The following is a 16,002-nucleotide window of genomic DNA, read 5'->3' on the forward strand; positions in this document are numbered from 1 at the left end:
AGAACAAACTTTGCTGGGTGATCACCAATTTTGATGTCTAGTTTCGGGTATCGCTTCAATCGGTCAGGGTCTGAGACCATGCAAATGTACTCATCACTGTCCTGAGATATAGGTGTGTGTGATGATGATTCGCTGGATGCTGGCTGGTGTGAGCGGTAGGAGTTCATCGGTTGATTCCGAGATCGGTGGGTGCTCACGGATCGGCCTCGTGATTGGTATGGGCTTGTCGATTGATTGCTGGATTTCGACGAGCTAGAGGAGCATCTTTCTCTCCCTTTCACAGCGCGTGCATGGTGCTGCGTGACGTGCCGAGATTGCGATGGTCTGTATTTTGACTGCTGGGCCTGACAGGCTATCTCGAAATGATTGTCTCTCCCACAGCGGTGGCATTGCTGGCCGATCGCTGGGCATTGTCCTGAGTGAGGGTAGTCCTGTCCACACCTGTAGCACGTGGGCGCTGATTTATCCTAACTGTTGCGTCGTGGTTCTTGTCTGGATGAGTTTCTCCGGGAGGTCGTGTAGCGGGATGGCTTACTTGACTTGTGGGAGCTCGGCGTGTGTCAGGTGATCTTGTGTGCTTGCATCCGCAGGGCGTGTTCTTTCCTGTCAGACTTATGCGTCTCCATCCGTTTCGCATGGTCCTCTGCCTGGTCATTGATTCTTGTTAGTTCTTCAATCTCTTCAAGGGTATATTGTTTCTTCAGGAGTCGCCGACGTAGGGACTCAGATTGGCAACCATCAATGATGCGGAGTCGCAGTGCGTCTTCTGTGTTGAAGTTGTCGAATTCACAGTGACGTGCTAACTTCTTGATGCGCATAATAAAGTCACTCATGCATTCTTCTTTTTCTTGGGTGACTAGACTGAACGTGTATCGTTCGTAATCCACGTTACGCTTGTGAAGGAAACGTTTGTTGAGGGCTTCCTTTATCTCATCATATTGCGCTGTGGTTGCATTTGGCAGTTCTTTGATGATTTGAGCTATTTCTTTGCCTATCAGGTTTCTTAAGGCTATAAGTTTCTGCTTGGGGTCTTGTACTAGAGACCCAGTCATATAGTCCTCGAAGTCTTCGCTCCAACTTTTCCATGCGGGCCCCATGCTGTTGCCTGGCGTCAGTGTCAGGGGTTCCGGTGGTCGCAAGTAGGGCACCCCCATGGGCATGTGAGGCATCACGACTGTATTGGCTTGGGCTGGAGTGCCTGCTGTAGCGTTGCCTTCCGAGGTGCTGGTGGTGTCAGGATTGGACATCAGGGCTTGCGCACGCTCTTCTTGAGCTTCAGTGACTGGAACTCTGGTGGTTGGGGACTTCCCGCTCTTTTAGAGCGTAAGTTGCAAGCTGAAATGAGTGGCGCCTGACTTCAAAATGGCCGCCGGGCTCAGGTCGTGGGTTATCCAATGGCCGGCGCCTCACTTCAAAATGGCCGCCTTCCGGGACGCTGCACAGTCGGGCCTTGGTTCCTTCTGGTGATTCCACAGTCATGCAATATGTTTGCTGCGAGAGCGGGACTCACCCCTTTGTCGCCTGCTCTCCCTTGGGATGACGCGTCTCTCTCACGACGACTTCACCGCGTGGTGCCTGAGATCGCTCCCATGGTTTCTGCCTTTTTCGCGCTCTCCGTGCTGCGCTCTCCGCACTGCAGGGTGGCGGATCAGGCTTTCTGGTCGGGCCGTACACGGACGGCTGGCTGCGTGGCTGTCCTCGTGTGAGCGCCGCTCTCTAGCGGGGCGCACTCGCTCTTGGCGGCCCCCGGCGCCGGTCTCCGCCTTTTCGCGCCTTTATGCGCTGCCGGGTGATGGGCTGCAGACTCGTAGGTCGGGCCGCGTGCAGACGGCTGGGTTGCGTTTCTTTAGTGGGTGTGTAGACATCCCATCCTCGTCGCCATTGTCGCGAACCCACTCTGAAATAAGACGCAGGAGTCGGAGCTGAGGTACATGCTTCTTTATTCTTCCTCTCACAGCATGCAACTGACTAACTTGTTCCCCTTAGTTCCGGTGACCCGCTTCCTGCCCCTCCTCTTCCTACTCGCCTGCCCTGTCCCTGGACAGAGGTCAGGCATAACGATACGACACCCGGTGCATTTGAAATGTATTTATTTTTGTTTTGGAATACAGTCACATGAATGGTGGTAATTGCATCCTGCCTAATGAATTTTCATTGACAAGTCATTCTGCGATCATCCTGCAAATCATTACTACATAGGTTGGTAAGTAATATATTATAGTGGTTGCAAAACTTCGAAATGCAATTTGCAACTGCTTAGTACACAGGGTCCCAAGCGTCACCTGCAAGTTGTAGCAGGTTATGCCAAAGGAGTCAATGGAATGGGGACAACGGGGGAGGTGATGCGAGTAAGGTGTCCATCCAATGGTGTTACATTCATGGCTGGGTCTGGAATAGGGGCGAACAGAGATGGTGAGGGCGAGAAGAGTGGTGTTGCAGAGAAGCTGTGGTGTGTGCGAGAGATGGGGTCATGATGTGGCAGTAGACAAGAAGAGAAGGTAGGCAGTCATACAACATCATAGTAACATAGTAGGTAGTGTTGGTGTGTGTGATGTCGACTCTTGAGAGGGAGTGGCTGGCTGAGTTTTTGTTGAGGGTGAGGGCGAGCAAGGTGGTGTAGCATAATGGAACAAGATAGGTTGTTTATGAGCGAGGGGCTCCGCGGTGATCCATTGGAGAGGGGAGGCCAGAGGAACATGGGGAAGATTGGAGTGGGGGCAGACATGCGTGGAACAGTGACAATATGGGAAAGTTAGATTGTTCTTTGTGCAGAGTTGTTTATAGCAGAGGGATGGGGGATTTCTAAAGTTAGAGAGAGAATAGGATCGAGTATAAGATAGAATGTTTTGGGGGTGGGAAGAAGGCAAGGTTGGGCGAGACAATGAAGTAGGAGGTTGAGAGTGCAGAATGCTGGGAAGGTTAGAAGAGATGTGGGATTGGCTAGCATGGCAGCCTGGGAGAAGTTGTTGTGTTTGATGGAGTAAATAGAGAGAGAGGGGAGAGAACAAGTAAAAGGTATTGCCATAATCAATAGATTTGCATCAATTTGAGTGCCTTTAAGAGCCATCTCTTCAATGTAGAGTTGATGAGCTAGAGAAGTTGAGGTATTGGCCTCTCACTATCTCGTCATCCAGGCGTGTTGTGTGAACCAAGGAGATGAGGTTACAGCAGGTTTACACAGATATCTAGAGGCTACACTCCAGAAGCAGCATACCTGTAGCCCCCAAGATATAAAAGTCAATTATTCAACAATCTATGGGATCCACTCAGTTTTGGTGTTTGAGTAATCTGTGAGGTTACCACTAATTTAGCACAGTCTAAGGGGCCCATTCAGGAGCAGTTGTCATGGGATTTCTTTTTTTCTCATTTTGAGTGCAGGGAAATGTTGATGTCCCAGGAGTCTCCTTCACCACAAACTTCCTTTTGGCAAACCCAATGTTGGTGGAAATGGCATTGAAGTGAACACCCAATGTTGGGAACCCCTCTATGAGATTGATTGCGACATTAAATTCACTTGTTGAATATTCTGATCACCACTGTACCTATGTAATTTGATACTTTTAATGAAATGTTTTTAATCAACTAAGGTGGTTATATCATATGAGTTGCTGCTACCTTCTTGTTTATAAATTATGTTTTTGAATATTTGATGTGTATTGTTTATATCTTTAATAAATATATATATATTTTTTATATAAAAATTGTGGCACTTGTCAGTATATTGAGGCTTTCCCTTTACCCATCAAGGGCTCACGTTTAACCTGATTCTCGACAGGTCATTTGTTGCCTAGGAATCTTTCTATTACATGGGAACCACTCTAACCGCATTTACACACACAGCCTTTCTGACTTGAACTGCCATGTAAGTTATTTTGGTCTGAGACAAAAAAACTGTGCTATGTCCCCTATACATTAGGAGAAAAAATCCAGTGCTTGGGAGACATTACGCAAGTTATTCATCAAGGTTGCTCCCCCACCAAAATTAAAGTGCCCATAATTGGGGAACCACCTAATGCTCTGAAACACCCACACATTGTGACTTCCTGTCTCATACCCAACCTGGACCTGTAGCTTGAATGAAAGTGTTTTGCTGGATGCTCCCAAAAAGTACTGCTCATCTCTGCTTTCTGCTTCTTTTCAGATTTTTGAATCGACCGCCAACAAATACAGGACAATTCTTCAGGTGGACAATACTCAGCTGGCTGTTAATGATTTCAAACAGAAGTGAGTGTATTTATATAATTTATAAATTCCCATGAATTGTACACAGATATGCCAAAATTCCAAGAAAAGGATGGTGTGAGACTAAAGAATATTTAATATTTGAGCAGTATCAAACATTATGTTTATCCAGTAAGATCAGGGAGAGTGACAAGAATCAGCCAAACTGGCATCAGGCCAAGGGTGGGCGGACTGTTTTATTCCGCCCAGAGAATTAGCGGAATTTGGAAAAAACCATGCTAATCTTGCAGCGTAGAGTTTGGTCAATCACTGCATGGCAGAATATTTTCCTTCAAGGCTCCAGAAATGCGAGTGAGATTTAGAGTCTCCTAATGCCATTTTCTAATGTGGACAGTAAGGGTCAGTCACGAGCGACCGTGAACTGAGGGCTGCTTCTCAAGGAGATTTTCGCCGCAAGCGGCAGCAAAATCAGCTTAAATGGACGTGCCCTCTTGTGCACTACATGTGACATTAACGCAGATTTTTCAGCACTGCTCACATTACTCAGTGGTAGCTGGAAGGGAACAAGGGCAGCGGGAACAAAATAGAAATAAAAACAAAACACTTACCTTCTCACGGCTGTCATTACTCCTCAGCTTTGCTTCCGGACGAGTTCCGGAAGCAGGAAGCACGCAGGCTCCCCTAAGCCAATCACAATACTGCAATGTTATGTTATTGGTTATTTATAGGGCGCACGATCACCGGTTAGGTTTCATGGCTCTAAGTAATGAAAAGTCAGGGATCCCTACTATTTATAAAAGCCTGTGTAAACAACTACGTCTGTAGAAGTTGCCTAAATTTGGTGTAGACAGATACCTGCCTCATTTCCAATCGAAGTGTGTTCCGGAGGCAAGGGGCTGCAATAGAGAACCTACGACCTCCAATTCTGTGTTTCTTGTAGGTAGGGGTGACCAAGTAGTGAAGGTGACATGATCGCAGTTCTCTCATCTGACAATATTTTACAATGTGAGCTTTCACAAAGCCTGGGCATCTCAAGTGCAGAGTCTTGAACACTGGGCAGCCTGACTTAAATCTGCATCTCTGTGCCACCGGCAGCCAATGTAGGTCCCTAGTCACCTGTGTGATAGATCCCCCTTTTGGAAGCTGAACTATCAGCCTAGCTGTCTGGTTTTGAATTAACTGAAGCTTGCGCAAGAGGGATTACGGGAGTTCCAGATAAAGAGTGTTCGCGTTGTCCGGTCTGGCCATAACCAGTGCCAGGATAACTTGGATCAAGGCCTCTTAGGAATTTCCTATTCTTTTTTATCTGGCGTTGTTGCAGAAAACATGCCGAGGTTACTGCACTGATTTGCTGTTTACATGATTGATCCTCGTCAATGACCACACCCAAGCTTTTTACTGCCCTTTTCGTAGAGGGAGGGGAACCCATTTCACTAGCGCACCACCCGAGGTTCCAACATACTGTTTTACTCTTAGTGAGGACTATCTCAGTTTTGTCTGAGTTAAGTTTCAGTTGGTTCTCATTCATCCATCCCCTGATAAATCGCATGGTGTTTTGGAAGTGCAGTCTAGCTGCATCGCTGTCGTCAATCGCGAACAGCAGTTGCATATCATCCTCGTAGTTGAAGATGTTTACTTCAATCATCTTAAGGGATCTGACCAAAGGTTGAATATAGATATTGAATAAGTGGGGGGGGAGGACACTTGGGGTACCCCACAGCTCACCTCAACCTCAATGCAGTGTTGTGATTGGACTGAGTGCCATGGTTCGGCGTTCAGATGGAGGACTGGGAGCCATTACATGTTCACCATCAGGCTGTGCATTACAGCCTGGTCGAGAACATGTAAAGTGTGCATGACTGTTTGAGCGGTTCAAGACTGCAGGCCAAACCATCATGCACACTTAAGTACATTAACCACTCCTCTCCCTGTGGCACCAGTCCCGCCCTAACCCAACCCCATTTCTCCAAAAAATAAAAATGATAATAATGATGTTCGTATCATTTTATTTTTCCTTTTTCCTGCTCTGAGACCAGTGGGGTGACGCTCCTCCACCTTAGTAGAGGAGCCACCCCGACGCTACTGCCACTAAATTTCAAAGTGAGCAGCCCGTTAGCTGAGCTCATATATATATAAGGGGGTAAACCCAGCTAAGTCACTAGGGAACTGGGTACAATGCGATACAATATAAAGGGGTCCCAGTGAACAGAGAGAAAACAACTAACTACTATTTACAATGAATTAAATAAGAACAATAAAGAGAAGTAAGGCACACTGTCATTTAATCACAATGAGCTATGATCATAGTTTGTTAATACACATTAGCATAATAGACATCATAGTGCCCCAGGGTAGAATAAGGGGAGGGGTGGGATGGAGTGATAGTGAGAAGGAATTGTGCTTGTGAAACAAAGTGCAAGTACAAAATATCACAATTTGCAATACAAATATTGAACTGGCTTCAGATCCCTGAGCCAGTAAATAGAATAACTAATATTCAAAACAATTTGAAAAACTCATGCACAGGACGCTGCTAATTTATAAGCAATGTAATGGTGGCGTCAGCTGGTGTGAGATAGTAGCCGTCGACGTTTCGACCCCGAAACTACAACAGTAGGTGCAACTCACACCTTACACTGGGGTCTTCATCAGGACAAGAAGAAACCCAGGGGTACACTAGTTGTTCACGGTATATGGGTCTTTAATTTCCCACATGGGTCGATGGATCAATGTTCATCAATAACACGAGTCAATCAATAAAGGAGGATCGATACACCTCGTAGATGCAGCCCAATACGACATATAAAAAGTCGTCATATATCTCAATTGTATCAACAGAATAAATGCCCAAGCACGTGCCAGGTAAGATCGAGGGTACAGTTCATATGACCAAATCAACATGTCTGCCCCACTTAGCCGACCTTTAAGGACTATGCTGGTAGCCGACAAATCGGTCATCCCATCTCAAGCTTCTATCAAGGACGTAACTGTGATTCGCACGAATACTTCCGGGTCGGTAGATACCGAAACCTTTGTTTCCGGTATCTACGGACCCGAAACGTCGACGGCTACTATCTCACACCAGCTGACGCCACCATTACATTGCTTATAAATTAGCAGCGTCCTGTGCATGAGTTTTTCAAATTGTTTTGAATATTAGTTATTCTATTTACTGGCTCAGGGATCTGAAGCCAGTTCAATATTTGTATTGCAAATTGTGATATTTTGTACTTGCACTTTGTTTCACAAGCACAATTCCTTTTCACTATCACTCCATCCCACCCCTCCCCTTATTCTACCCTGGGGCACTATGATGTCTATTTTGCTAATGTGTATTAATAACTATGATCATAGCTCATTGTGATTAAATGACAGTGTGCCTTACTTCTCTTTATTGTTCTTATTTAATTCATTATAAATAGTAGTTAGTTGTTTTCTCTCTGTTCACTGGGACCCCTTTATATTGTATCGTTAGCTGAGCTCAGCAGAATCTTGCAGAGTTTTTATGTAATTCCACGCAAATCTGTGAAGTGAAACTCTGCGAGTTCCGTCCACCCCTATATCAAGGTATTCGCAGATCCTGAAGTTATAGGAGCCAGTCACAATTCACAAAGTTGAACCTACATGTTTTCCATTGATCTAATACAGAGTACTCTCCCTGGTAGTTTAATTATTCAGATATGCCTAGACTAGCTAAAGGGTGGCGGTGTAAAAATTAAACCAGATACAGATTAACACAATTATTTTTTTTAAAGTTTGAATTTAGAATATCACAATTATTAGACCAGCCAGAGTTATCACTTGTGAAGAAATACCACTTCAGTGGACATCTTATGACAGTATATACTGAGAAGAATGGTGTGAGCTTTTGCAACAGATAGCTATTACGAAGAGTGAAGAATCCCTGTTCCACAGATTGTGGAGACTGTTCTTCATCTCAAAATATCTACCATCGTAGAACACAGTGTTCCAATGTTATTCCAATAGAACTAACATTTAGAGCTCAATGTGGACCATGGTTCACTTGTTGCAAGACAGAATTACAAGTAGTAAAGGAATCTCTTTGAGGCTCCCTTCCAACTATCTTACAAAGTCTTAACTCATACTTTGTTTTTTTTTAGAAAATAAGTTAGCATCAGAATTAATCTTAATTATAGTTAGGTAAGAGTTGGATAAACTGTTAACCAAGAAGTTTTAATCACAACCACAAGTAGTGTCAAGTCTTTTAGGATGGTCCCATCATGTATACTGCATTATTACATACTTGGCCCATCCACACAACAATAACGATTCTAAACAGGTGACCTTTTACCTAGTAGCTTGGATATGACACTGGAAGTTTTTGAGGGACTAAGCAAACACAAGGAGATGAAGGACGGAGCACTGAAACTTTTCAGACATTCACCCCCAGTCACAGATCTTGGTTGAACCCATCATCGTTCTTTAGCTCACTGCGTCACCCCAGTTCAGACACAGCTATTTGCAAATCAGTCTTGACCCTGTGCCTCATGGGAACAGTTCAGCCCAAACTGCCAGCCATGTCTTCCCTAGGCTGGAAACAAGCATCCTGGGACCGGTTTCAGGCTAACAGCCCTCATCAGCCAGGCCAGCTTGAATCCAGTGACAAAGTGAGCAAGGGATCCACGTCTGGGCATACCCTGTCAACTTAGGGAGAACAAATCAAACACAAGGAGATGATGGACGGAGCGCTTGAGGGACTGCCATCTGCGGGTACAATGTTCAGAGATGTTGAGTCTTCAGCACAGGATTCCTAAAACAATCTGGCCTTTCCTGTGCTGGGAAACGTTTGGGAACTTTTTAAACATTTACCAAATTGAAGGTCAGAACTGACTTTGTTTTATTTTTCTTCTCCGCCCTAACTGAGCTTCATGGCTTTCACGGTGCTCAGTGCAATAACCGCAATATATACAAGTTTAGAGGACCTTTTGAATGTTTTTTCAGGAAGAATGACTGATGGACATTTTCCAGCTTTTTCAGTTCTTTTAGTATGTTTTATTGTAAAATATTTTTATGCCTTTTTAATAGCATTAGGTTCATCATTATCTAGCTGACCTTGTTGACCTTTTGATGAGGAGTTGGTGTCATGTCTTTTAGGATGGTCTCATCATGTATACCCGATTTTTACATACTTGTCCCATCCACACGACAATGACGTTTCTAAACAGGTGACCTTTTACCTAGTACCTTCCTTTTGTCTCTTCAACACTAGGCTCTCGATACTCTATCACAATCCCTGCACCTGACGTACATAAACATGTCCCCAGGCGCAACCGCATTATTCTGTATAAGGGTCACCACTTTTTTTATCCGTGGCCAACAGCCAGCTGTGCATGATCACATTTGTTTGGAAAAGCATTGGTGATTGTTTTTAAAACATTTATTATTGTTTTCATAACACCAATCATTGTTTCTAAAGCATATTGATTTTAGAAAAAACCTGGAGTGACCATTTTAGTATAAAAGACACTCACTCCCCCCGAAAAATTAGAGGAGAATTCCTTGCAAGCTGAGGTGGGGGTCCTGCATGCCGAATCTCCGACAAGCAGCTGTCTGATATCCCTTGCAGGTTGTCATCCTCAACGCAGAGACGGGGTCCTTCATTCCCAACCATCAGGTTAAGGGGCCGGTTCATCCCTCAGGGTTTCGTGGCTACAGATACACATAGCTATACACACATACACCTACATAATCAGGAAAGGCCAGGTACATTTTAGTAAAGTTACTTAGGGCGCGCATTTTAGTAATATGCAAGTGCTACTGTGTTTATTTGAACTGCTTATGTTCATCTTATTAGCACTATGGCAGAAATGTATCTACTGTTTACTATATTTGTACTAGCCATCTCTTTCGTATGCTTCTGTCTCCTGATTGTCTCAGCACATATGTTGTACACTAGGCTGTCGCTGGACCAATAATTACTTATTGAAACGTCCTAATCACCATCCTGTGTATTTTCTGAGAGAAAGCAAGCACGAGTGTCAGAGCGAAACGTACTGTACTGTTTTCCACGATCCCTGAGGAATCAGGGTTATCATGTTCAGTGGTTGCCAGAGACTATCTACACCACTGTAGAATACAAGGGGGAGGTAGTGGCACTGTAGAGCCAGTTGGTCTAACAGCTGACATATTCTGTGGGGGTGTCCAGAAGTGGTTGGGACACCAAGCCCTCAGTTTAGGTCATCCAAAACGTGCAGGTCCTGGGGGACTCTTAGGAACCACACGACAGTAGGAAAGTTCTTGTCAGGTCACAATAAGATCCCAACATGACTACAAAAACGACTTCTGGACTTCAGTGATGTAACCAGGTCTTTGAAAAAGTAGCAGATCTACTTTGAGTACTAATAAAAATATATATATATATAGATTGTCAAATTCTTTGCATAGTGCTTCAAATTAAAGGCTCTGAATCGGTTTGGCTTGATAATCGTCATTTGTATGGAAATGGGATTTTGTAAGCACACAAGATTGTCCATGGAATTCTATTAAAGACACGGAGGCGAGGATTATGCTTTTCTTTCTCCGTTCTTTATTCTTAGTACAAAACACAGCAGCCTTAGAAAAGCTCCAACAAAATGCTTATATCCACAAACACAGGAAGAATAGCATTTAACAAGGAAAAAACATATAATGTGCTCCAATGCAACTACAACTTCCATCAGTCAATTATGACCGTCCATAACTCCAGGCCTTCCACAGTGTCCATGAGGGTTAGCTAGGATGTCCCTCTTCTGTCTTCCTCCTCTTTCTTTGCGCAAATTATGCCAACTTCTTACTGGTCCTGTTTTGAACCGTCATTTCCTAACAGAAAACACAACAGCGTAAGCGTTGTAAAATAAACTACACACTTACGATAATGAATCAAGACTACAACATCATTTTTTCAATATACAACACATCTCGGCAAAAATTGTAAACCTGATTACTTACTACCATACGGACGGGATCCCACCCGAAGGTGACCTGGGAGGGATAATCCTCGCCTCCGTGTCTTTAATAGAATTGAAACTTACCGTTACCTAAGCTAGGCAAATTTCGATTCTATGGCAGGACCGGATGCTCAGATTACGCTACTTCAAAGCTTACTTACCACCAAATGAGCGGTATCCGCAACTGGCTTAAAGTAAAACCTCTTAAATGTGGAATCTGAGGACCAATCCGCAGCCCGCATCAAGTCCTCTAAATGAGCTCCCACTGAAAAAGCCTTAGAAGCCATGGCTCCCCTGGCAGACTGAGCTCCAAATAGTTTAGTGTCTATTCCTGCCTCTTGCATGACCCAGCACACCTACCTGGCTATGGTGGTGGAAGAGACTGCTTTGTGTGCTTTTTGTAAGGCAATTAGCAATTGAGGACGAATGTCTAATGTCATATCTTCATATGCCTTCAGGCAGTGAACGACACACAACTTGGGGACATCTACAAAACCTGGGTATGAGATTGTCCTTGACACAGATTTTGTACGACGTCCCACCGTAAAAGTAACCCCGTCTAGACAAAAACTCTCGCTGAAACGTCCAAAGCCCGGACATCTGACACTCTATGGCAAGGCACCAAACACAAAAGCATAGCTAACTTGGCCGAAAGTTTCTTTAAAGACGGATATGCATTGGGTTGCCACAACAGGAAAAGATTCAGAACAACATTGACGTCCCAAAGGACAGAATAGCGAGGTTCTGGAGGGAAAGAAAGACAAATACCTCGTAAGAGTCTACAAACAAATGGATGTTCCCCAACCGGTGCCCCCTCCACCGGATGGTGAGCCACTGAAATCGCTGAGCGTGCTGCGTTAATCGTTCGGTTCGCTAGGCCATCCGTTGCCAGTTCTGCCAAAAAATTCAAAATGTGAACGACGCCCGCGACCAGGGGATCCAAGTCCCATCGAAGACACCAACGCACCCACTTAGTCCAGGCGGATCTATAGCGATTTGCGGTACTGACTGCCCAGGCTTTTAATAAAAGGTCTTCAGCTGATCTTGAAAGGCCTGGGAGCGACCAGCGTCGCCAGAAAGCCTCCATGCCATGAGGCGGAGAGAGCCCTGAATGATGAGATGATGCGGTTCCTGGTCCGGATTGAGCAGAAGATGAGAAAACCGGGGGAGTAGGATTGGAGAATCCCAAGAAAGTTCCAGAAGAACCGGGAACCAGACTTGGTACCTCCAGAGCGGTGTCACCAGCACCAGCTCCACATTCTGGCGGCGAATCTGGGCCGCCGTTCGCACCACCATTGAAAAAGGGGGAAACGCATAAGGCTTCTCCTGACTCAAATCCTGGAGGAATGCATCTGTGGCCTCTGCCAGAGGGTCTGGTCTCCAACTGAAGAACCGCGGAAGCTGATGATCCAAGCGAGACGCGAACATGTCCTCTGAGAAAGGACCCCACAGATCGTTCAGCCACTGGAAAACCTGAACGTCCATCCTCCACTGGCTGGAGTCCCGCAGGTATCTGGAGTGCCAATCCACCACCTGATTGACTTGACCCAGTGAGTATTCCGCTGTCACGGATATATGATGGGCCAGACTGTAATCCCAGAACTCCTTTGCTAGATCCGCCAGGGCTCGTGACCGTGGACTGCCCAGATGGTTGATGTATCAAACCACTGAGACATTGTCTATTTTTAACAGAACACACGACCTCGCTTAATCCCAGGTCCAGCAGCGTACTGCGAAAGAACCTGCCAGAAGTTCCAAACAGTTGTTGTGCAATTTCTGCTCTTCTCACGACCAGGAACTGCCTGTGGAGAATTCCCCGCAGCGGGCGCCCCAACCCGATCTGCTGGCGCTGGATTCTATCACGAGGTCCGGGACTGACCCGAAGATCGCCCGACCATTCGAGGCCTCCATATGGGTAAGCCACCAAGACATCTCTTCCTTTACCTCCTCCGAGAGAGGAACCATCTGATCGTACAACATGCCTTTCCTGAGATGATGTGCCTTGAGACGCTGGAGAGTCTAGTAATGAAGGGGTCCCGGGAAGATTGCCTGAATGGAAGAGGAAAGAAGTCCCACCACTCTGGCAATCTGCCGCAGGGAAGTCTGGGCCTTGACAATTGTCTGCCGCAGAACATGTAAAATCTTGGACATCTTTCGTGACGGAGGATTTAAAGAGGATTGGAGGGAGTCTATGACAAAACCCAAGAATACCACCCTCTGACACAATACGAGGACGGACTTATCTCTGTTGATGACAAAACCTAGTCCTTGTAAAAGGGAAATTGTCTGCTGAAGTTGAAGATTCACCTTCTCGGGACATTGGGCCTTCAGCAGGATGTCGTCAAAATAGACAATAATCCGGATACCCTGACCCCGCAGGAATTCCACCACTGGGTGAAGCACCTTTGTGAAACATCATGGGGCTGAAGAAAGCCCGAACGGAAGGGCTGTGAATTCGAATACCCGATACTTCTAGATAAACTGATGAAACCGAGGGTAAGGAGGGTGAATGGGCACCACAAGGTAAGCATCCTTGAGGTCCAACCACACCATCCAGTCGCGCGGTAGGAGGACATCCCGGAGGAGGTATAAATCCTCCATCTTGAAATGCCGATAAATCAGCCACCCATTGATTTCCGTGAGATTGATCACCGGCCGTCTGCCCCCATCGTTTTTGTCCACCAGAAAAATGTTCCTGAGGAACCCCGAGGGATGTCGAGTTGACCGACGAATGGCTCCTTTTCGAAGTAGTTCTGAGACCTCTTCGTCGATCAACTGCGCATCGGACATTAAGAAGACTATAGGGCATGGAGCTCCTGCCTGCTTTGTATAATCGTAAAATTCTATATTGAATCCGCGTATAGTCTGTAAAACCCATGCGTCTGCAGTAATTGCTTTAGCATGAATATGGGACCCCCTCTAAAGATATTTTCTAGGTCAGGGAAAGAGGGGAAAACAACATCAAAATACACAAATTCCCTCACGACCTCTTGAAGTATTAACAAAAACACTTTTATATCTACTTATTTCATATACACAAGGTGACTCCAAAAGTGACTATTTTTAAACTTTTTTTTATTTATTCATTTTTTATCATTTCTTTAAATTCTTCGTTCATTTCATAGAAAAACAGTTCTAACAATACAACATTTAAAATTTATAAAGCAATTCATCAATAGACATCGTACAAGCAAAAGAAACCTAAATATTCATTTCTAATACATTCATGCACTCATTGTCATACACACTACATTCATACTACAATCTGTGTTGGAGGGATCACGTGTGGTTATGTGATCTAATGCGCAAGGTCGACGCGTTTCGGTGGGTTTGTGACCACCTTCCTCAGGACCTCTTGACAGAACAAACGTTCACTCCACAAGACATAAAGCTTTCTGTATCGACATCTGCAATAATAAATAACATTCAGTACATAGTATATGTGATTTCTACAAATGGGTTACATATTTACATCACCTTGTGCAACTATCATAGCAATTTAAACAATTATACTTTATTTCTTTTAAAGTTTTTATGAGAGAGCTCCAAAACTGCAAAAGGGGCACCTTTTTTACATTACTCAGAAGAATTAAGGGGAAACGAAAAAGATTCCAAAAAGGGAAAAAAAAGGTAAGGCATAGTTAGAAAGAAGCTCCAAGGTTTATCACTAGTCCCTAAGTCCATATAAGATAAGCATGAACAAAGGAGAACAATAAATGCATTCCTCACCTATGGGGATACAACAAGGTAATCCCACTGTGCTGTTCTGGTTAGGTTTAGAGACAAATTGTATGCCATCCACTATAGAGAAACGGCTCTGTATGAGAAAAAATATATTTTATTGCCTGAGGTCTGTCGTAGTAATGATCGACTTAAAATAGATTCTCTACCACATTGCTAGTTATCTACATTAGTTGGATCTGATTTGTTAACTCGGTCATAGTTGACTTAAAATAAAGTCTCTACCACATTGCTAGTTATCTACGTAAGTTGGATTTGATTTGTTAACTCGGTCATAGTCTGCCCTTAATCAACATAAATCCACGAGTGATCATAGATCTTACCTGTAAGTAACGTCTAGCTGTTCCTATTGCCAGATCACCATGGATATAAGGGGCGTCTAGAAGTAGGTAGAATCACTGAGAACGATAAAAATGTATCTCTATTTACAAAATAAGTGTGACCCTGGATATGGTTTAACAACTAGCTCCTAACATATGGCTACAAAGCAGCATATACTAACCTTGTTGTATACAATCTTTTTTTACAAGTGTTCTGAATATCAACTTGGTATGTCTATGTCTTCTTGTCGTAGTTACAGACCTGTCTTTTTATCTATAATTGGGAATGAGACAACAACCTTAGTAAGCCTGTCACGTATGGTTATGCCCGTCTACAATATGCTTCATAGATCCACTACTTATAGCTCCATTTACAAAAAACCATTAAAGATGTCTATACTCTTTCCCCTTGCGGGCCACAAAGGTCCCCATACCTTAGCTTTTTTACAATTGTGTATGAAGGTTATCAAGAAGCCGGTAGGTTTACTCTAAGGGCATTCCTATTCTGCTTAGTTGGTCACGCATGTACCTATTCATGGCAACCAGGTTTGGTATTAATCGAGGCGCCCCAAAGTCATGATAGAATCAAGGTATCTAGGCTCTTGCTTCAGTTTTACGCTTACCTTCGTTAAAATATCGTGCCGCCTTGAAACGCCTCCTCGTGTATGGGTCCGACAGACGAGACTGCGGGACTGCGTCTTGCGTTTAAATAGCAAGTCGTGGCGCGCCAAATGTCAATAATTGACAAGTGGAGTACACAATATGCGCGCCATTTCTAAATGGTGAAAAACGTCGTCACGCCATTTCTAAGT

The 16,002-nt window shown here is 44.5% G+C and overlaps 1 protein-coding gene across 1 annotated transcript in view; it reads left to right on the forward strand.

The window, feature by feature from the left end:
* The window catches only part of LOC144755997 (keratin, type I cytoskeletal 19-like), a 109,868-nt gene that overhangs the window by 60,898 nt on the left and 32,968 nt on the right, over positions 1-16,002 (forward strand). Inside the window, exon 2 of the mRNA XM_078645471.1 lies at positions 4,142-4,224. Coding sequence (XP_078501597.1) covers positions 4,142-4,224 — 83 coding nt within the window. The remainder of the gene's footprint in view (positions 1-4,141; positions 4,225-16,002) is intronic.

This window comes from Lissotriton helveticus, chromosome 5_1 (genome assembly GCF_964261635.1).
Source record: "Lissotriton helveticus chromosome 5_1, aLisHel1.1, whole genome shotgun sequence".
Classification (NCBI taxonomy): Eukaryota; Metazoa; Chordata; class Amphibia; order Caudata; family Salamandridae; genus Lissotriton; species Lissotriton helveticus.